The sequence below is a fragment of the Xiphophorus maculatus genome, chromosome 12 (assembly GCF_002775205.1).
Source record: "Xiphophorus maculatus strain JP 163 A chromosome 12, X_maculatus-5.0-male, whole genome shotgun sequence".
Taxonomy (NCBI): Eukaryota; Metazoa; Chordata; class Actinopteri; order Cyprinodontiformes; family Poeciliidae; genus Xiphophorus; species Xiphophorus maculatus.
This window is the reverse complement of record NC_036454.1, coordinates 28,234,801-28,258,437: the sequence shown is the minus strand read 5'-3', so window position 1 is coordinate 28,258,437 and position 23,637 is coordinate 28,234,801. Positions and strand designations below refer to the sequence as shown.

General features: G+C 39.7%; 1 protein-coding gene across 3 annotated transcripts; it reads right to left on the bottom strand.

Moving 5' to 3' along the window:
- Positions 1-57: 57 nt before the first annotated feature.
- On the bottom strand, positions 58-21,777 carry golga3 (golgin A3). Of its 3 annotated transcripts, none has more exons than XM_023343712.1 (24): positions 21,538-21,777; positions 19,645-19,931; positions 16,445-16,711; positions 14,682-14,794; positions 13,331-14,043; positions 13,147-13,255; positions 11,332-11,638; positions 10,923-11,125; positions 10,690-10,827; positions 9,808-9,969; positions 9,349-9,717; positions 9,186-9,263; positions 7,816-8,079; positions 7,607-7,701; positions 7,179-7,395; positions 6,901-7,044; positions 6,608-6,805; positions 6,360-6,476; positions 5,144-5,283; positions 4,913-5,045; positions 4,564-4,686; positions 3,554-3,718; positions 3,287-3,456; positions 58-1,783 (listed from the first exon to the last, which is right to left on the bottom strand). In XM_023343712.1, the coding sequence occupies exons 2-24, from the start codon at positions 19,763-19,765 to the stop codon at positions 1,594-1,596; spliced, it is 4,536 nt and encodes a 1,511-aa protein (XP_023199480.1). In that variant the 5' UTR covers positions 19,766-19,931; positions 21,538-21,777; the 3' UTR covers positions 58-1,593. The 3 variants fall into 3 exon arrangements, with proteins under 3 accessions (XP_023199480.1, XP_005804682.1, XP_023199481.1); XM_005804625.3 differs by having other exon boundaries at positions 3,287-3,453; XM_023343713.1 differs by having other exon boundaries at positions 16,571-16,711.
- Between the last annotated feature and the right edge of the window lie 1,860 nt (positions 21,778-23,637).

Sequence of the window (23,637 nt, the reverse complement as noted above, 5' to 3'; positions counted from 1 at the left end):
TGAATTGTAAGGGACAATACCTAAAAACCACACAGAGAAGGACGACAGGAGATGGAATATGAATAGTGCAATTTTCTTTATCATGAATGCGATGACATTTTCCAAAACAAACATTTCATCGGGAACAATTCCAGTCTTTGGGGGAGAAAAAAAAAGAACAAAACAGCCAGAGTAAGTATACAGACATCCCAAAATAAATGTATAGTGTAGTCTGAGTACATTTGTTATTAATACCCCGAACAGGCATTTATTTAATATTGGTGTCCCTTTTATAGTTTACAAGAATAGCATAGGACTAATAATTACAATCCAGGAGCAAAAGGGCTGCAGCACAACTGCATGCAGAAAGAAACAATCCATCACAACCCTAACATTGAAATCCTGGTTGATTTGTCATTAGATCTCTTTTTGCATTTCGATATCAGGTTTTTTAAAATTGTTATTCCATCATAAAGCTGATCACTTAATATAACAAAAAGGACACATATTTATATATTAACCTCTGAAAAACAGTGAACCTTCCCATAACCCCAGGAACAGAGTTCACCAATATCACTTGGTGAATCCAAGTTTAGTTTTTTTTGTAAATACAGTAAGTACCAAATGTAACAATCAAAAATAAACAAGCAATAGTACCTGCTGTTAGTAGATGTAACTTGTCATTTCATTTTAACAGCTTATTTTGTCAGTTCATTCTTGAACATCTAGTGTGCAATATCTCTTCATGTGTTTTACTTACAATAAACTGCTCTTCATAAGGATTAGTTCACCTGTACAATAACATCTCATTTTGCACACACGCTGACCAGAAAAGACACTCATTCCAAACAACTTTGTCCTGTACAGCATTTTTAACATTGCTTAAGGCTTTTTTTGCATACAAATTACTGCAGTTCATGTTAGACTAACATAACAGAAATATTTTTACAGATTGGAAATAAAAGTTGATATGATTACCTGACAAACACTGCATTTTAACAGGAGGCAATCCAAAAAAAAAAAAAAGTCTGAGCGCCAACTGTACATGACGTCTAACTTTACGAATAGGAGTGATAACAGTTTCATTACAAACCGAAGTCGGTGTTAGCAAAACAGCAGATGGAAAACGTCACAAGAAAACAGGCACGAATATATGGAAGAACAGGATGTAGTTTCTGTCAGAAGCTCTTCTTAAAATCACAATTCATCGCTGAGCAGCATCGACGCCACTGATTTTGCAAGGAGGGAGGACTTACTGGAATCTAGTGGAGAAAACTAGCTAATTTGTAAGGGACAGGATTCATCTTTATGCCATTTCTGAAACTTTTACAGGGGGGATCCTCATAAGGAAATTATTTTCAAACATTCTAATTTCTTAAGTCTTAATAAATAAATGTGACAAATGCATAACATAAATTTAACCCATAAAATAAACACAAAAAAAATAAAGCTGTGGTATAGAAAGTATCACTCTGCAAAAGCACTTGAGTGCTGAAGGGAGGAATGCCAAATGTTGGCAGCAATTTCTTTTTAGAGAAAGCGAGTACGGGGGCTCAAAAGTGCCTTTGTGGATAATACCCCCCGTCCCGCTTCCTCTGAGAAAGGGCTGTGTAGTTATGATTGCTGCTGTTCTGCTTCGTTATTGTTTTCCACAACACGTTTTGCCGCACTTGGCGAGTTGGAGGTATTGTTGTCAAATCCCAGCTGAGCCAGTTCCTCTTCTGCGTTTGTCCACGAGTTCATTGATTCGTTTACAGTCACTGTGTGTTCCTCCATCTGCTTCTGGAGGCTGTCCATCTCCTCCCTAAGAGCAAAAAGGAAAAGGCTTTTCAATCCCAAAGTGCCATGTGGCAACAGCTAATACAGTGCCTTGGAAATCTATCTATATCTCTTGAACTTTTCCACATTTCACCATGTTACAGCCACTAAATTTGCATTTTATTGGAATTTCATGTGATAGAATATAATAAAGCCACAGTAATGAAAAGGTAATACAGGGTTTCTCCAGGTTCACAAACGCCAATTTAATGCTTTTTAAGACAAGTATGAAGGAAAGTTAACACCTGTATCACAACAGAAATGGTCAAAAGAAAATTCCATATTTTATGTTGTAAAACATACAATTTTTACAAGTAGTAGTACCAAGTTTTTTTTTTTGTTTTTTTTTTGTTGCACAGAACGCATGTAAACCCTGCATGGGCTGGAAACAGAAGGGAGCCCGTGGCAAAGACAAACGTAGTCCAGTCAACTGGCGGTGACAGAGGCAAAAAAGTTAGCCAGCTAGCTAGCAAGGGCCTATTAGTAGCTAGTTAGCGCTGGCCTCAAACACTGAAATGAAGGTGTCTGCATGCATCTCAAATATTTGCTCGACAGAAAATTCCCACAAGAAAAATAAACTGGAAAGACAAAACGAGAATAAACAGTCCTGTCACGAGTAAAATGTAAGACCTCAGATTAACGTACACAAGGCTAATTGGGATTGTTTTAGTACACTTTAATGCCTCAATTTTACAATAAGAATATAAGACTTCATAAGACTTTTTAAAGCGGTGTGGACACCCTTGTAGTAAATGATTTTCAATATCTTTGTTAAGCTAAGACAAATAATGGAAGAAAACTGAGATGCATGGTTAGCCCTGCCCTGATTTGATACTTTGTACCTGATTTGATGCATGTTATTTTTATTTCATCTTTACTTATACAGGTTCTCTCATTGAGATCCAAGATTTCATTTACAAGAGAGACTTGTTTTGATAAAACAATAATGTTGCTGAAATTCCTACTGTAGGTTGTTCGGGGTGTGTATACAGTATTATTAAACACCTACTCCAAAGTTTACACCGCTTTTTCTTTACTAAATGGTTTTACGCTCAGTGAAATTGGATGGAGAGTAGCTCTGAACATCAATTTTTCAGAAGAATTTAAGTCTGGATTTTGTCATTAGTCATTTGCCCACATCCATTTCCTCTCTGCTTGTCTAAACATTGTTAGTTTTAGTTACATTAGGGTCTCATTTGATCATCCACGTTTGCTATGTTCCCCATATAGATTTTAGCAAACATGATCTCCTGTGACTTTCCTCCAGCAACTGCTTTCTTCTTGCCATTTTTACATAAAACAGACAGATTTGTGGACTGCCTGACAGATAGTTGTCCTGTAAAAAAATCTTCTCCCTCTTGAGCTGTGAATCTCTATAGCCCATCCAGAGTTACTTCCTCTCTAACCATTACGTCGAGTTTTGTGTACAACATAAAATCCCAATAAATCACATCGAAGTTTGCCGATTACTTTCAGCTCACTTGCTTACTTTAGTTGTCGTAGACAGTTGTGCAGGTTGTTCAGAGGTTCCTTGTTTACGGAAGTTGACGGTTTCAGTAATTCATCGAGCAGCGAGGCGGGCACCGGGCAGTCTGGGATCTTAACTGGGGTTACTGGGTTTGATGGGTTCCCGTCACTCTTCAGCTCCATCCGCTGCTGCTGCAACGACGACGACATCATCACAGGGACACGTTTAGTCACGTCAGCTCTCAACTCTTACACAGCCTCGTATAAAGGGAGCTGAAAGATGTCTTACCTTCCTGAGACGAGTCTGTTTGAGGTCTTGTTTGAGCTGCTGGTTCTGCAGCAGGACGGTCTTCATGCTGTTTCTCAACTCGCCCACTTTGGCCTGAAGCATGAACTTGTCCTTCCTGGTGCTGCTCAGCTCTTCCTGGACGGTGTCCAGCTCCACCTTTATGCTCTGAAACAAGTCAGCTGTACTTCAATTTAAACAACAAAAAGAGCAGAAACCAGGGCATCCTGCCAAACGAACAGGTAGCTTTGTTCAAAGCAATTCCACGATTTAAACATTCGTTAAACTATTCCATATAGTTTTGTGTGCATACTTTAGAACGGTCTTTCTCAAACCGTGATCCGCAAGGTACTGTATATATACGAGCGTTAATTTACAGCGACGTAACCTCAAAGTACGACGCGAAATTAGCTTATCAAAGGCTTTTGTTTAAAAATAATAATGGATAATAATAGTCATAGATAAGAATAGTTTCTCAGAATGCGTTGCGCAACTTTTGTTTTTATTACACTATTACGGTACATAGCATGCCACCAGAACTGCGCCCCACCGCTGACTAACTGCATCTTAACACCTAAAATGAAATTATTATTTATGTCGGGCTTTCTTCACGCCGAAAGAAGGTTTTTGTTTCTGCCAAAGCAACTTGAGTCTATTTTTCTTTTATTATGCTTCTAAATTACAAATAGCCCTAAAATGTTATTAACACATACAACACTTGTAATAAAGAACTATTTCATTTTTGAATTGCTTGTGTTCTTTAACCATTGGAAAGCTTAGAATCCACACTTTCAGAATCAAAGCGGCCTGAGTAAACTTGTTCCTGGCCAGTCACATTTACAAAGCAGCTCCACCTTTCTCATTCGTGAGTAAAGAGACTAATATTTTCATTTCAGTTTGTGTTTATTAAGATGTTGCTATTGCGCGGAGGTGGAATTTCTAGGTGGTCCGTGATGTTTGTTAAATGGGATGAGATTGAGAAACACAGCTTTAGAAACAAAGTGGAGGCTTGCCTGCAGGGCGATCTGTAAGTTGTCCAGCTCTCTGTGGTGGCTTTGCTCCATCATCTCCAGCTGCTGCTTCTGTGCTTCAATCTCCCTCTGCCTCTGCTCCACCTCCCACTTCAGGTCCTCAACCTGAATCAGCAGAAAATATTAGGCATCCATGCAACTCGAAGATATTTGATCTATGACGAGTGATGGGTCAGAAAGAAAAAAAAAAAGAACTGCATCGGTCTTCATAAAACTGAAAGGCTGCACATCCAAAGTGCCTCGGCTACAAAAGGAACTGCAGAAGAAAAGCATCAACAGGAATATTGTGGCTTTTCTGTGATTTAGGTATACGCTTTGGGGGAGTTTATACCTCCTGGTTGGTGAGGGGCTGCTTAGCGAGTTCCTCATCGAGTTGTTTTCGCAGGATCTGGAGCTGGGAATGAGCCTCAGCGAGCTCCTGCTGGAACCTGGAAACATCCTGAGCGTGCTGGTCGTCCTGAGCCCTGCGGAGCGCGACACGTTCCACATGGATTATGCACGCGACTATAGATTAAAACATGCATTTTCTATTTCTGCAGTCGTCAAGGCAACGTGCACGTACTGTAGTTTCTGAGCTTCGCTCTGCAGAGCTTTCACCAGGTCCTCTTTGGCCTGCAGGTCCTTCTTGATCTCCGACAGCTCAAGCATGGCCGCCCTGTAGTGCCGCCTGTTATGGGCTGCCTCTGCCTTTGCTGCTGCCACCTAGAGGACGCATCATAGAATTACAACCTGAAAGAGCCTCGTTTTACAGAATCTCCAAGTTCTAACCCAGAATTAAAGAACGCAACAAATATGTATAATAAACATTTTTTATTAGAAATTATATATTAGTTTCTAACTATGCTATGAGATATAATTGTATCTGTATTCTTTACAATGGTCAAGCTGAATTGCATAAAATTTTGTTATTACATGTAGATCTCTTCATTGGTGCCTTTCTTGTTATATTTTGCATGAAATCTGTAAAGATACAAACTTTTCTCCTCCATTTGCACCTTTCATAATTAGCAGCAGCTCCCAATTATTTCTATTTTTAGAATCTGTCTCATATAAAACATGCTCATTATGTATGATATCAGGGGAACATGTAATTGCACAATTACTGCAATGTAGATATATTGATTATAATTAACTCACATTTTTTTGGCTCTTTACTTTTCTTCCTTTAATCACAATGTTGCCAAAAACTTAAATATAAACACTGAGGGCAACAAATGTCCATTAAACAGGCCAAAGCATTGTGTACATGCATATTCAATGTGCCTGTATATACATATTCAGTATAATATCTAAACATATATTATAGCCAAAAAATTTATTTTCATTGCCATAATATTCATATTGATACTGCAATGGCGATTTGTTATATTGTGCAACTCTTATTCAAAGTTCCTCTTTAGTTTTAAAACAATCGTTACTCCAATACAATAAGTAATCAACTTTTAATAATATATTCACCTATTCAGCTGAAATTAAAGATTATAAACATCCGTAAATGCAACACGTTTCTTTTTTTTTTTTTGAAAAAGCAGAGGTATTTTCTCTACTCCAGCCAATTATTTTAAAAAACAACAGTTTTATTTTAAAATCATTTAAATGGCACATATGGGGAAAAAAAGTGTAAGAAGACCATCTAAATTTAGATACCAATCATGCAATAGTTGAATTCCTTTCATGGAAGTGTAATGAATTAAAATCTTAAGGAGTTTGGTCCCTGCTATGCTACAGTGTGATTTTTAACCGCTTCCGTTCACACTTCACCTTGCTATTCTTCATACCTGTTCCTTCAAGTCTTTCACTTTGGTTTTCTCTTTCTCCAGAGCAAGCTGTAAAGTCTCAACCAACTGCTTCATTTGTTGGTCCTCCTCTTCTTTTCTCTTAAGAACAGCTTGGACCTAAAGAGAAACGGTAAGAAAAAATGTAGCCAACTCCTCACATCTGTTTTTTTTTCTATTTTGTCATTTCAGGCATACCATAGAGAAGCTTGTTGCCTAACCTGAGTTGCAAACGTAATTAATTTTTTCACCTGCAAGTTTAGCTGGACGAGATCCGCCTCCCTCTTTGCTAAGGCAGATTCCAAAATGTTAGCGTGCTCCCGCAGTGCATTATGGGACTGTGACAAACCAGCGAGTTTCCCTTTTTCATGCTCCAGCTCGAGCGCCAACTTCTTGTTGGTGTCTTCCAACTTCCGGATCCTCTTCTTGAAACAGCGCGACTCCTGGAGCTGTAGGGGGAAAAAAACGACCCAGAACATGAACTCTGAGAAATTCTGAAAGATCAAAATAAAAAAAGCTTTTTTTTAATTATTATTATTTTAACCTCATCCTCCAGCTCCAGAACCTTCTCCTGGTAATCCTCCAGCTCCGTGGAGGTGAGAGTGATCACTTCCTGTAACTCCTTTTCTAACATGGTCTTGCTCTTTGTAACAGTCTGCAGTTCGGCTTGCAGAGCCTCAATTTTTTCCTGAATAAAATATATAATTTTAACAGTTTTTAGCCACTTAATCAGATTTTTCTGCCAGAAAAAAAAGAAGATTCAAAGTTTCAGCTGTGTATAAAATATTCACTTAAAGATTTTTAAAGTTCCATCAACGTCACCTGTAAGGCCTGGCTGTTTCCGCCATCCAACAGCTGGGCGCGGAGCTTGGCTAGCTCTGCCTCCGCCGTCTCCTTGTCGGTCAGAGCCTCTTGGAGCCTTCTGCTCAGAATGCCCACGGCGTTCTCGTAGGCTTTGTGTTTGGCTTTCATCTCCTTCTGAGCGCTGGTCAGATCCGTTCCCAGCCTCTTCATGCGCACCTTCTGCTCCGAGATGGCCCTGTTTCGACACACTCAGCAGTTAAAACGAGGCCGGCTCGGAACATAAAGGGCAGGCTTCTTCACACACAGGCACAACTCGGATGTGTTAATCCTCAGTCAAAATCGACACTGTACGAGAACCGTGTCGTTTGTGTTTCTGAGATGTATATAAATCATCTGTGTTGGATTGTTTCTAACTGCTGAAATCTCCAAAGCAGAACATGACTCACTTTTTGGCTTCCGCCTCCATCTGCTCCACCTGTTTCCTCAAGCTCTCATTCTCTTGAGTCGCGGCGGTGAGCTGGCTCTGATCGAACTGCAGGGACTGAGTAAGGAGGGGACAGAAGATATTTTTCCTTCACAGCAAAATATACTTTGAATAAACTGAAAATGTCCTTAAAAAAACAAACAAAAAAAACCCAGATTTAAACAACAGTACCTGAATTTGGGTTTCAAGCTGATCCCTTTCCGTCTGAATGGCCTGCAGATGGGCCTCCATGTTGTTCATCTGCTCCTGGACTCTGGCCACCTCAGTTTGCAAGCGGGCCTGCTCCAGCTCGGCCTTTTGCTTCTCGCCCTGGGCGCTCAGCAGCTCCTGCTTCAGGTCCTTCACTTCAGCCAGCAGGCGCTTCTTGGTGGACTTCAGCTCGCTGATGAGCTGGTCCTTGGAGATGGCGTCCCGACGGTACGCTTCCACCATCACCTGTCCATTCAGCAACATTGATTTTTTTTAACTTTTGTTTTGTTTTAGTCTGATTAAATGTTCAGAAAGAACTTTTTTAAAGAGATGTCTTGCTTATATTTGCTTTGAGCGACAACGCTGTTTTAACCCTACTGCATCATTTGGGAACTCGGGTCAGATGTTAAGATAACACTGTGAGTAAAAGAAATGTAACCTTATTTTCTTCATCGTCTGAATTAAATAATAATAATAAACTTTACAGGTCAAAAACAGTTTTCTCCTTACTGACTATTAGGAAATGTAGTAAACCTGCATTAGGAACTTTAGCATGTCTAGATAGTAACAATTGGCAAGGCACAATATAAATTAAAAGACACAGTTATGTGCAATGTATGGGTATTTAAAAAAAACAACTTTAAATAGGTAAATATAACTTAATAAAAAATAACAAATGAGACAAAAATTCAACAAATTTTTCCCACTGTGGGACAATAAATATTTCTATTCTATCAACTACCCAAAGTGTACAAAACTCATTGGCTAATTAAACACACCTATTCTCCCGTGGGCTGTGTAATTAGTGTGAAACAATAAAAAAAAATATATATATATATATATATATGTATATATTGTGGTTGTGAAGTAACAAAAAGAAATATTTAGCTTTTTGTTCTTTTCAGCAGAAAGCACATTTGACAACTTCATGCTTTTGCTGCCGCTCTCACACGGATACGTTGAACCGAACACAAACCGCATTTTGCACAAAACCCGTCGCCGTCTAACTGCTTTCATAGATTTGATGAACACGAGCGCTGACGCTTCGACAAAAAGCTCCAACTTTTAAAGATGCAGTAAATTGAACTTTTTTTTGTTGCTCTGTCAATCAGTTCCACCCTCTGCGTGACAGCCTGTCAGAGCGATAAAGCAGCCGTTGCTCCGTGCAGCGCGGCACGTCAACCAGCACTTCAGGCATTCGTCAGAGAAGCTGACTGCCGTTTGGCATCCTCCCACAACACCGTCACCAGCTGGGACATTCAGGACAAATTTCTACATTTACGTCCTGTCTTCAGATTTTAACAATAAAGACGACAAGAAAAAAAAAAGACTAAAAGAAGAAGATGCATTACCTTTTGTTGCTGGAACTGCTCCTTTAATTTCTGCGCTTGTTTCTTCAGAGAATTATTCTCTTGTTGCAGAGATTCAATCTACACATTTTGAAACATTTTTAAATAAGTGATCCTCAAGAAAGTGTTCAAACTACGACAAACCCTTTCCACTCTTGTCTTCTACCTGACTGGCTTTGATTTGGACTTCTTGTCTGAGCTGGTCCAGGACGTCCGAGGCCACCAGGACGTCCTCACCCAGCCGCTCGGCCCCCTCGTCCAGCTGGCTCTTATCGGCCTTGGCGGCCTGCAGCGCCACCTCCAGGACGATCTTCTCGTTCTGGAGGAACTGGATGGTGTCGTCCTTGGCGGCGCTCTCCGTCTGCAGCTCGGCCAGCTGGGCCTCCAGCTCCTGGTACCTGGCCTCCAGCTGGTTGATGGACTGCTCTTTGGTTTGTAGCGTCTCCTGAGTCGTCGTCAGCTGGCGCATCAGCTCCAGATGTTCTTTCTGAAGCGACTGCAGCTGCAAGTCCTTTTGGGAAAGTGTCAACTTGACCTATCGCGGAACAAATGAAAGACGTATATCAGAGGAGGTCACAAAGTTTACCGCCCCAGTCAGCTTTTCTCTGGCTTTTGCAGAAACTACCTGCTCCAGTTCCCTCTCCAGTGCCGTGGCTGTGTTAGCCAGCTTTATCAGGCGCTCTCGCTCTTCCTCAAACTCCTCCAGTTTGTGCTGCAGGTCGTCTTCCACCATGGTTTTTGCGTCCTGGATCTGCTTGTAGGCGGCCTCTTGAGTCAGCATGTCGGCCTGCATCACAGATGAAAAAATTCAAACAATGAACCCGGCGGCTTTTTAGTTTAGGTTTTTATTTCCAAGTACTTTTCAAGCAATTGCAATGTAAGTTTTCAAACTTTTCCCACACTGCACTTTGGAGATTAAAACTGAACTAAAAAAAAAGACAGTTTCAATTACTAGTGTTTATTACCGGTACTGTTATTAATAATGTCTTAGAAAGTATTCTAAGTTCTACAGCTGGGACAAGGATAACTAAAATACACCAAAATGTTATGTTTTACAATTTTTCTCTCAACACAGATGACAAAACTAATTTAACAAAAAGAAAAAAGAAACTATTTTAATAACATTTAATGTGTAAAGTACAACAGATCAATAAATCACTGACACATTAAGAATAAGAAATAGTGTGTGTGGATTTTATTAGGTGTATGAAAATATCTAGTTTCAACTGTAAATGTTTTCCGTGTTCGAATGTTTGGTATCATATATCGGATTTACTTATTACGATTTTTATTACTGTTTTTCTGTTTGTTTGTTTTGTAAGAATCCCCTGGAAAATGAGATGATGAATCTCTAGGTGTTCTAGTTAAAACAAATAAAAATAAAATCAAACATTAGATTGCATTTCTTATAAAACTGTGCAATTTGAATATCAAGCACATTCCACATCTGATTGAAAGTCAAGCATTTCCAAGGATTTCAAGCACTCATATGAACCCCTGAGTATACCTCAATGCTTTGCAGCTGCACAGCGATGCGCTCCTTCTCTTTAATGGAGCGGTGTTGGGTCTCGGTCAGCTGATGGGAAAGTGTCACGTTCTCCAGCTTCAGGTGTTCCATGGCGCCAACCTGAGTCATCTGCCCCGCCTTCGAGAGACAGGTTGATGTGAAAAGCAACCCGTCTCAACTGCAACGTCCCGCCGACGCGTTGCTAGTTCACTGCCACCGCGGCTGATTCCTACCTGCATGTTGGCCATTTCGCTTTGGAGTCGCACCCTGGCCTCCTGGGCCAGCGCCAGCTGCTGCTGGTACCACTGCCTGACCTGCTGCAGCGAGTCGATCTCAGCCTGGGAGGTCTTCAGTCGGCTCTGGAGGGTGCTGCGCTCCAGCTGGACCTGCTGCAGCTGACCCTGGAGGCCCGACATCTGCTGACGCAAGTCATGAACTGCAAAAAATAATGACAGTTGACAAAAAAAAAAAAAGAAGTTTTCTAATCATGCTTATCTCTACAGGTCCAGGCTTTCCTCAAGGATAGATTTTTATATTTATACTGTATATATTTAGAATTTTTTTTTTAACTTCATTCTTAAGGTGTGGTGGCACAGCGATCAATTACATGTGAAGGAAACCCTTCTGTCTCTGTTAAGTCACCTGTGTTGTCCCTTGAAGTCATCGTGTTCTGCAGCTCCTCCACCTTCGCCATCAGCCGGTTGTATTGGTCTTCAGAAACTTTCAGGTCGTTGCTTAGAGAGGTCAAACTGGCGTTCTTGCTCTCCAAACTGCCCTGGAGCTCCACCATGGCCTTCTCTAGCTGTCTGCAGTTTTGGCGCAGCGTGCCGACTTCTGAGCTGAGAGCACTTTGCCTCTCCTGGCTGATCTGAGCCTCTTCTCTCTTGGCCTGCAGCTGAGCGTTCACTGTTGCAAGCTGGGCCTGGAGCTCTGTCTTCTCTTTGAGAGCCTAGAGGGAACAGGAAGTAGTAAGAGAACTTCAGCCAAGTGTTCCAGGAGTTTCGTGAGTAGCAATAGTTTATGGGTGGTATGATTGTATATATTCATTTGTGTTGCATCTGTGGCTTTCCAATACACTTGTAATATTCATGCTTTTTTTTGATGACATTTAAAGATGTTTACATATTTAGTTCTTGGCTTGTGATTTGTCTCGCTTTTGTCCACTCCGTACCGGGGGGAAATGATCTCAACCGTCAGCATTAACACTTCTTCTGGTTCTATTTCCACAATAACTAAGTAATACCAGCTTTCGTTGACCACAACTGTACTTTTTGTGACATGTAGAGACATATAATTCATTCAGACTGCGACAAAATGAGTAAGCGCAAGACTTTGAGGAGATAACAGGAAGGCTTTACACGGTACGTTAAGGTTGTTTTATATTTTCGAGCTCTCAACTTTTAGAAAAAAAAACTGGATTTGGAAACACCCCAGAGTACTAGGACTAGGCTAAGAAAAAAATAATTAAATTACCAGAATAAAGTTGTAATTTTACAAGAATAAAGTCCTACTTTGACAAGAATAAAGTCATTATAGTATGAGAATAAAGTCTCGTGACAATTAAGTCGTACATAATACGAGAATAATCTCTTAATATAAAAAAAGTCACAGTAATACTAGAAAAAGTCGTAATAATACAAGAATAATCTCATAATATCACCAGATTAAAGTCAGAATATTAAGAAAAGGAAGTAGTAATTATATGAGAACTCATACACAAAAAAATAATAAATAATAAAATGAGGAATGTTGAGCATCTTGTGAAGTTAAACTTTGGTATTTAGTTTTACAAACTGGAAATACAGTTTTAAACGTTGTAAATAGTCTGGTCTCAAAATACACAAACACATTATGTACAATTTTGAAAGACATATCCTACTCAGTTGCACATTCCTTGGATCAGGGATGTGCAATTATTATTTCCAAAAATTGCAGTTTGATTAAGCTATATTCTTATCTTTAATGTACAGCATGCTTTTCTTCATTTTGTTAATTTGTTTTTATATATCTTTAATATTTTTTTATCTTTGCTGTTAAACCTGAATTTCTCTACCATATGACAATAAAAGGATATTTCTATTCTATTCTGTATGATTTTTAAAAATCTCTAAATTAATTTTGTCCGAACTGTTTAAAGTCTGCTTTATTGTCAATTGATTAAGCACTAAACAAGGAATCAAAATTACATTCCTGACTAAAAACTAAAAGACCTCGTATACCAGTAAATAAGAACAAATGGTAATAAGAAAAGTTTCCCATAATCCATAAAAAACACATTATGTTAAAAAATTCTCATAAAGCACTTAGTATTTTAAAAACACAAACTCTTATATAGTTAACATCTTAGATGGGATTCAGCTTCCTCTCTGCCTTTCTCCCAAGATATCTAAACTGTTGATTTAATTAATAAATATTTTATGTGAAAGGAGCAACAAAATGACATTAGTGGCTTATTACCTGACTGGCTTCAGATGACAAGGATTCCAGTTGCCCCTCGAGCCTCGTTTTCTCTTTTAGCACCTGGAGCATCTCATCGTGACCCATCACTGAACTCTCCAAAGAAACGCTGCAATTTAAAAATGCAGTAGAGTTAGCAAAAGTAAAAAAAAAATAAAAGAAAGGATAACACAATATTCAATACCTGCTGGAGAAACTGTCCCTCCGGCTGCGCGACTCTCCCGTTCCCACCCTCTCCATCTCCAGCAGGTGCTGCTCGTCGCTCGCCGCCTGCAGCACCTCCTGCAGCGACGGGAACTGACCCATGGCCTCGGGGGCGATCTCCCTCCCCTCCACCGTGTACGGCCCTTGTTGCCGTTCCACGGCGGCCGAGAGCATCCCGTAGGTTCCCCTCGTGGACACGCTGCTGTAGGAGGAGCTGTCGCTGTCGTTGCCGTCGTTGCCGGGCTTCGCTCCGGCTTCGCTGCCGTCCATCTCCGAGCTGTTGTCGTTGAGCTGGAGCGAAGTGCTGGCCTTCGAGTCCGTCTCGCATGCGCTGCTCTCTGACAGCATGCTGACTTCTGACAGCGTGGACACGGAGCTGATGGAGGACCGGCTGACATCTGCTGTGGTCATGCCCCCGCCTCCAGCGCCGCCGCCTCCCCCTCCGCCGTCGCTCTCAGGAGACTTGTAGTCAGCTAAGGAATGAATCTTACTGGGTCGTGGAGATCTGGATTTCTTCTCCTTGCTGGGAGGAATTCCAAGGCTGCCCAGTTTGGGGCCACGTGGAACACTGGTCCGGAGGAAAGAATACTCCTTGGTCATGGCAACAGTATTAGCGCGCGGTAGCGCCTCAGGATGGAGCATTAGTTCAGGATCTAGAGTACTGAAGGGCCGGCTTTTAGGGGTACGATGAGCCTGGGAAGAGGAAAGAGTCATAAAAACTATCAATAACTATACCTGTCACAATAAGCAATAAATCAATTAATCGCATGATACATTAAAACAAGCTCAATAATTTCCACTTGCATCATTTATCGTTTTTTTCTCTCTCTCTCTTTCTACCAAAAACTGACAAAAGTTTTCCGTTTGGTGTTTTGGTCACAACAAGCCCCTTATTTTGAAGGACAATTTTGTTTACATACATTTGTTTTTTTTCTGTATTTTTGTTTAATTTTTCTCAATATTTAAAATGTCTTTCAGTTCCAGTGCACCCGACTGCCTTCAGAGTCACCCAACTAGGCAATGAGCTGTTCTGTGTGAAATTTAATCCCAGCTTTAATCCAGCTGAATGAGTGAATAAACAGCAGCATGAAGGCAGAGGAGAACAACAAATGGATTAGAGCACAGGTGGTAAAAAATAAAAAAAAAATAAAAAGAGGAATCATTTTCCTTTGGTTGAACTCATAAGATCCAAATTGGGGCAATAATTTGATTTATATCGAGTTTTAGCAGAGGCTCTGCTCGAGCGTGGCTCATTTTAAGAGCAAACTTGGATTCACCAAAGATGACATAAGTATGGAAATAAAAGCAAAGCAGTGGCAGCACTCACTCACCCTCTCCTTTTGCCGCTGAACCCTGTACTGTTTGAGTTGCTCTTCCAGACGCCGGCGAGCTTCCAGGCGAATCTTTTCCTCGTTTTCCATCTCTAGGCATGGTTTCTGGTTGGCTGCAGTGAGAGAAAGTAGGCCAAACTGAAGACTCTTCCTCCTTAATGGGTATAGCTTCCTGGAAGGCCACTTAGAAAAGCAAGTAATTAAAAAAAAAAAAGGATCTATACAACATCCCTATGGAATAATAGAGACTTGTACAGGGTTTCTACACTTTTCAAAATTTTTGTTTTCTGGCAGTTTTTTTTATTTATTTATGTGCAACTTCAAATACTAAGAGTGCACCGATTGCAGTTTTCTGGCCGATCACCAATCTTTAAAAATCGTGGCCTGTTGATTCCAATTCTTAACTTTTTTTTTAAATAACTGTCCGGTATAAAATCAAAATATACAGATTTGTCACTTTTTGGGGCTTTTAAGGGGAAAAAAGTCAGTGGAGGTGTCTGAAAAGTCACTAAAAATAAAAGTGACTAAAAGTCCCTTTTTGCCAACTAGAAGTTGGCAAAAAAGTTGCTAAATTGGCAACTGTGTGGTTACTTTTTTTTCCTTTTAGTAAGTCTTCTCTTACGGCAGAGAAAAAGGGAACACTGGCTGTTTTCAGACCTTCGTGAAGGCAGATAAGATCAGCTTCTAATGCAACTATCACCCATCACCCAAAATTAAGAAAATTGGGGCCGATCAATTAGCGCACTCCTAACAACAATGTGTTGTAAACTGAAAGTACAGAACAAGTAGCAGCATTTATGGAAGTATATTGTTCTTTTCAGCATTTCTTATGAGTTGATATTCTTATAAACATCTTCTTCAATACAAGATCATATTCATTTTACAAAGCTAGGTTTACAACTAGCGTAAAATAGAGAAAGCTATTTAAACTTTAGGACTGCACAGTCGAGTTACGAGAATATCCTAACATCCACAATCATAAACTAAGTTGGATTCGTTGGGTCTTTCCCAATGTTTACTAAAGGTAATATATTAAGGTAGTATAAAAAATAGCTAATTTTCCGAGCAAATTCAAGCTTCATTTATTTTTTTTAGTCTTTTAGAGAAGCTAACATACAGAATTAACTCTGTAAATGTGGTTTTCTAGAGGTGCCCAATATCTGAACAATGCGGTTTCGATCACAATTTCAACATGTTCAATTTTAAAATGGCATGAATGCAATATTTGCAATTCCTATAATAATATAAAAAAATATAATCACACAGTGCAGTTCTGTGTTCTTGCATCCCCATTGAGACATGGACAAAAAAAACAAGACAGTGTAGGAACCCTGCATGTCGCACATTAAGCAGATTCATGCCGTAATGATGCTGTTATTTTCCAGTTAGAAGTTAATAAGGAGCAAAACTAAATAAGCCTTTTCATGCGTACAAACAGCATTTATCATAACAAAAAAATCCAAAAAACATCACCAAACTGAAACATCACCAAAGAAAAGTTAACATAACACAGGGATTAGTTCCAAAACAGCCATTAGCCCACACGATGTTCCAAATGAAGCACCCACACCAAAAACTGATCAAGATATCCGTCAACTCCAGATTAGAAATGCAGAAAAATAACACTTATAAAGAGACTTCCAATGAAACCTTCTCACAAGTGAAAAATCACAGCATTCCACAGCAAAAAGGGATTAAAAATAAAGAAAGGGACAGAAAGGGGCATTCACTCCTGATATTTTGTTGCTTTGTTTTTTGCTTACACAGTTCAGTCTCCTGCATAGGCATACTGAGTTTGAGGGACTGCAAAGCGTCACCCTTGTGAACCTTGACCTCAGCACTAGAGCCCTCAGCCTTCTCTACCGTCATGGGTGGATAAGCAGCCACACCTGGGGAGGACTCTTGGCTCGGCGGGTTGATGGGAGAGCTGCTGCTCTGCGGAGGGGATCCGTTTGGAAGGGTGCCTCCGGCGGCACCGAGGCCGTCTGCCGGTCCGTTCCCGTTTGGCAGCGCGTCTGAAGAGAGAGGACCTGAAAAAGATGGGAATGGAAAACATCACAGTGCTTTCGGGTGATTTTTGAACTGTTGGGAGCATTACGTTTCTATGGCGATTTAACGCTTCAGAGAAAACTGCAAAGATGCAGAAACACAGAGTTCCTATAAAATCAGTGCTAAAGCCCACTTGTTTACAGCTGCTTTTAATTAGTAGTAAGTGAAACATTGATCAACACATTTGATTTGTATTTCCTTAATGATTTGGATGATGGTATTTGACTAAATGTAATGTATATTGCACATTTCAAAATTGGTTACTGTATTGTTTTTATGGCACTTTGAACTACCTTATTGCTGAAATGTGCTGTACTAATAAACTTCACAAATCTATAGAAAGCAGTTTGTTATTTTATATACAACCTCCCCACTTTGTCTAATTTGTTTTTCTTATTTGGTGATTTAAGACAAAAAGATAAAAAGATATTAAAGCAGCTCTAAACACCTTCTGCTTCCCAGTTATTTATGATCTTGCGCTGCTGAAACAGTCACCAGTTTTCTGCTAAACAATCCTCTCTTCGCCAAGCTTTCCGTCCTGTTCATTGGATTCATTTTTTTCTCCCACGTCTCATCACTTGTACCGTTATTGTCTGGAGCGTTTAGCTGTGACATCTTGCACAACAACTCTTCCCCCACCGATTCCCTCTAAATATGCCACAGCAGACATTTCTTTGGAGAATGGGAGGCGTCTACGAGCCTTGCGGATAATATTCGAGCACATATAGGCGTTTTTCGCTTCATTTGTGAACATAACTTGAAAATTCCTTCCTCTACGGAAGGTGAAACGTAGCCATGAACCAGCTGTAGCAGATGCGATTGTCCTGACAAACCGGCTGATCAGCTTTGTCGAGCAACTATGTTGTGATTTTAAAGCAACACTTGGTTGCTAAAACCTCCCTGCGGCTGCCTTTACTTTTGCACAACTGTGTATTGTTCAAGTAACTATTTGCTTCACCATTAGTAGCAGTTGCATCATAAACAAACCCTGGCTTATGGATGGTAAGAGGTTGTCGCAATATTAACAGACACATATGTCATTTGTTGCTTTCAGAGATTCTTAGGATTTATTTATTTTTATTATCTGCTAAGCAGTAGACCATTTAAACTGATCAAACCCACAAAGTATTGTGACAGCCAAGATATCCGCAGGTTTGAGCAATCCAAATGTAAAACTTAAGACATTTTTAATGCCAGCTGGAATTAAAATGATCGGGAATGATTGGGGGATCTTCCTGGCCGGTACGGGCTGGCAACAGAAGTGAGGCAGTGGTACAAATGGACGTTGCCTGGTCAGAAATGTGCACTTATCCAGGACGGACACACACACAGAGAGAAATACTAGCTGCCAGGGTTATTACCTATGACAAGTTGCAGCTAGCTACCGACTGCCTCGAGTTACAAAACATAATGAAGACGTCTGTGTGAGACTCAAACTTTTACCTGACAGAAAGTCATGCAAGAAAAAAAAAAACACTATATGGAAGATTGAACATTCCTGTCATGAAATAATTTTAAGACTTGTGATTGGTGTAAATAAGACCAACTTAAATTTCTTTAAAAAAAATAAATTTAAGGCATTTTAAGGCCTTGACTTTAGATGGAGAATTTAAGACTTTTAAAGCCTTTTTAAGACTGTCTGACCTATGTTTTTAAAGTAACAAAGCTTTTAGTCACTATCAAATCATAAAATAAAAAAATATAGACTTTTTAAAAATATCGCTATTAATCTGTGCACATCACTTGGCATCCACAGAAGAAATTGGTACATACATAGTAATTGCAATATCAGTGAGTGCAATATTAATTTCTCAAAGGACATTTGGAATACACTGGCAGTTGGATGAAGCGTCGCTGACGTCAACGTCCAGAACTGACACATTACATTACAGCAACCAAAGAATGGTAGAAATACACATGAGAAAAGTGTTGGAAAAATGGGGATTTATCACAACTTGCCATATTTGCCAATACTGCTGCTCTTCCTAGTATTATAGAGTTTACACACGATTTCAAATGGTGTATTGACTTGGGGAATGAGCGGATGCCCAAAGCATACGCACTAGTTGGAGATATTGATGCCCGCATCAATGTGCATTTTAAATATTAAAAAAATATATGTCAATAAAACTTCAAAATATATTCACTACCACCAAAGCTGTGTGTGAAACAGGGTTGTTTGCAACATTTTCTTGGGTTTCCAGAGGTCTACAGAGTCATACACCAAATCGCTATGACATGTTGTTTCTGCTCCTCAGCATTAAAGTTAAATTATCCATTAAATTATGACAAATTTGAGCTGAAGGTTCCTTAAATGTAAATGCTATTGGCATTAAAAAGCCAAAATCAAAAACAAAGGTTGCAAAAAATACAGCTTGTCGTGTGTAAAGCTGTTTATGTTTTTTTACTGTATTTTTCCCCCCTACTGTTTACAAATCAAAGACTTAAACACAGTTATTTTTTTCCCACTCCTAATGCTTGCTATGCGCAGAACACAAACATAGCTGATGACTAATGAGACCTCCGTTTAGTTGTTTAGCATGTTAGTTCAAAGAGCTGTGAGACATGGAGCAGTAAGAAGCTCAGCCTTTGGTGGTAATCACCAAAAACGGGCCAGACCTGCCAAAAGACTAAACTGTGGAGAAACAAACTAGCAGTAATATGCATAGAGAAAAGGACATTTGCAGAACAAAGTGCAGAGGTGAAACTGAACAAAGTATGTGTGATACTATTGAGGAATGAAGAGGAGGCTCAAGGGGTTCAGTGCCCGTTTCTTCGTAACTGCTCCAGTTACCCAGCGACCTTCTTTACGTCACTGACACGCAGTGTAGGGTGGTGGCTAACGTTAACGCATACCATTCATTCAAAACCACACAATTCAAATAATCCTTATCCGTACAGAATGAGCACTCACCGTTAAGAAGCTCGTTTGTCTTTTGGATGCTCTCCAGCCCTTTTTTGAGTGTGTTGACTTCCACAGTGGAGTCCCCCTCTTCCTCACATCTTATTACTTGGTCTTCTCTACTGGCCTCCATCTCAACAGCCTCTGATTTACCACCACGATCCACTTCCACCGAGAAGAGCAACAGTCGAGGCGCAGCAGGCGCTTTATTGCAAATGACGTCTTATTTAAAGCATTTTCTGGGGACGGAGGCTCCCCAGGAACGTGTCTGAGCCAAGGAACACTTTACTGTCTGATGACTGAGGAGAGAAAAGGATGACAATTAATACATCAGTTATCTTGCAGCTTCTCACCAGTGTCTGCTTGTGTTATGTAACAGCACAGCGTACTTTAAACATAAGCCAGAGTCAAGCACTGTAACAAGCTGCTACAAGAGTTAAGTAGATTGAGAACCCCTTAAAATAAACTTAAATTGTAAACAGGGCTGTCTTGTCTAGTCGAAATATAAATAGTTTTATCATTTTTTTGACTTTACCTTTTACATTTCTGACACCTATAAACAAACTTCAGAAATTAAAGAAATTACCAAGCCAACCAACTCTATTTTACTGTCACATCCAACTGTGTGTAAATGATGCTGATGTCTGAATAAATAAGAAATATTCAAGACAAACTCATACATAACACAAATAAATACAACTCGTTTCTAGGTTACATGAAAATGTTACGGTCTCCGTTATTACAATAAAAGTAAGTAGCCTACTCTTTGTTTATGATGCAATTCAATCTTATCACATTTGACATGAATAGTGGTCATGAAAACATAATGACGCTTTTTTTTTAACAAGGCAAGTGTCACTTCATGCGTATACTACAACCTTTGTTTACATTTTACTTTATGATATGAAATTTATAACAAAGTTTATTCTAGAAGCACAGAAAAAATTAATCTGCTTTTAGTTTTTGGAGGAAACAAATTGTCATGAGACCGTCATACTGCAAGTCTTCAGTCAGAGGCCTCTTCAGATTCGTTTCAAGACTGACTGCTACAAGAGATCCTTTCTTTCTTAGAGCATCACCGTCCACAATGACTTTTGGAAGATACTTGGGTGATATGAGTTACAACAACATTTAATTTCCTTTTGAGATAAATAAAGTATTTTTGAACTGAATTACAAAAACAACAGCTGCAATAGGGGGGGAAATCACGTAAATATCAGCGGCTTTGTATTCGAGCCCCTGCTCAAAATTGTAAAATAGTTTGCTCAATTGTTTCGGGAAATTTGAACCAGGGTCCATGAATGAACCAGAACAATCGATCAGCACGCATTTGCAATAAATGCAAAACTCAGTGGAAATAAGCAGTGACATTCTGTCAGTTACTGGGCAAATATTTAACCTTTGAACTGAGGAGCACTGTCACCGTAGAATCACCCAAACCTCCTTTGTGTTTTGCATCATGTTATTTAGTGTAGACTATGACAACCTTTGACTTGGAGGCTAATTTACCTACTGTACAGCAGACAGGTTACGTACTGCAGGTCAGGTGTAGAGGCGGTCAGTGGAACGATTCAAACCCATAACTGATAAACAGAATCCAGATGTTTCGTAAAGATTGGTTAGCTCGGTTATTTTGGCTCACCCACACTAGCCAGAAGCAGATGACAGACCAGGCAGTATGTGGCTAAAGCTGGTTAGCATGCTAACAAAACAGCTAGGTGTGTACCCAAAGGGAAGCTAACGCTGCTAAGTTGCTAGCAACAAAAATTAACGACGCCACCTGAAAGGCGTTTTCTGGAAAATTATAAGAAGGCAAACCAATTACCCAACATCACGTAAGTATATTACCGCACCAAAGTGCAAATGATAAGATGACAAATTCCCTAAAGGACAATAAAAACTCACCCTTTCGGTGAGCTCCGCCGTTTACTACGTGGCTGTTTAGTTTCCGTTCCTTTACCCGTCCGACGAGAAACAGACAACGACTGTGCGAAAATGAAAAAAGAAATCAAGCTGTCCTCTTAGAGAGTTTACTGTATGATATATAAATTATTCGGATGTTATCCTTCAGATGCTAATAACACTGGTATATTAATTACACGAATCATAACATGGAGAGAACACAGTTTCTAGTGTCGTATGTGGTCAAATGTATAGAAATAGAAGCAAGTAGACTGCGTGGGTTCGTTGCCCAGTAAAAACGGTCCTCCATAGTGTGTGTGGCAAATTCGATTTATTGACCGACACAGCTATGTTTGGAAATTCGATTATACACACACACACACACACACACACACACACACACACACACACACACACACACACACACACACACACACACACACACACACACACACACACACACAGACAGACAGACAGACAGACAGACAGACAGACAGACACAGACAGACATAGATAGATAGATAGATAGATAGATAGATAGATAGATAGATAGATAGATAGATAGATAGATAGATAGATAGATAGATAGATAGATAGATAGATAGATAGATAGATAGATAGCAAAAAATGAAGGATGAAGGATTTTTTATGGAATATTTGCATTGAATTTTCACAACAGGAGAACACTAGCAATACCACTAACATTTTGCCGTCTAATTTTTGTTGTCATTAAGTTGGAAACTGTCTGCTTTCATCAACCAGCAAAAGATGTATGTTTTTTTCTGATTTTATAACTTCCAAATTGTTATAAAAATGTAGTTCTTTAAAAATGGCAGCACATTTCCTATGGTAGATATTTATAAAAAGACTTCTATTTTACAGTCAACTAGCTTTATTTAGCTTCACTGAGGAAAAGAATGGCTTTTTGAATTATGAAGTTTGCAGACCCCTGATCTAGAGTGGTAAAATATAGTCTGTAGTTACCTGTGAGCACTGTTAAAAAGAAGACAAAAAAAACAACACAAATGTGAGGCCAAGCTATTGGCAAAAATCCCAAGCAAAGTCCCATTGTTTTTTTTACCCCTCCAGGGGGTCTTTTGTGGGCTCTAGTGTCCCTTATATGACAGTAGGCTGACAGGAAACGGGGAAGGAGAGGGGGGAAGACATGCGGCAAATGTCGTCGGGTCCGGGAGTTGAACCCGCGACGGCCACGTCGAGGACCCAAGGCCTCCAAATACCACCACGGCATGCCCCAAAGTCCCATTGTTAAAAGAAAAGAGGCTGAATAAGACAAATCAAAGAAATGGCAACCAAAATTAAAAATGACATGTAAGTGAAAGTGAAACACAACAGAAAACAAACAATATATTATGCTATGGCCAGCCTAATGCAAACAACATTGTTCAATAGTTAAATTGTGGGGTTGACATCAAACGTGATTTTTGAGACAAAACTAAGAAATGCAGAGAAATTGCAGAAAGCTGTCCAAACCTCCTGAACCCTCTCAGAAACACTGGTTATGTTCCTATGTATTGGTTCAGAAATTCCCATGTAAGTATTGTGTTTCTGTTTTTTCAAGGTATGTTTGTAAAAAAAAAAATAAAAAATAGAATTGTGTGTTGTTTCCCCCTTCTTTCTTTTCATTTATCAATTGGACAGGTCCTGGGAGACAAATTTGTCTCTGTGCTGCTAAATCCTCACAGTTTCAACGCTTGTCTCAAAGATGCCACTCACAACATGGCGGCGACTCTGCCGCAAGAGTGATGCAGCGTCTACTCTTGAATCTCTAGTCTTCATTCTCGCGCTTTGCAGCTGACCGCCGCATTCCAGCTGTGTAACTCTCATGTGAGATACGCTTTAAACCTCTGGTGTCAGTTCATGAACCTTACCCCAGATGAGCCGCTGAGTGCATGAAGTGCTGCTGTTATATCATGCCAGCGCTTTACGTAATAAGATTAAACCAGATCCTGCTTCGAGAACTTGAGTTAAGCCACATTCACCCTTCTGTTTAAGCATAACCCATAAACAGTAAACATGGTTTGAGCTAATTATCATTTTAGTGTGCTGTAATATGTTTTATGTATTCCTATTAAAATATTAGCA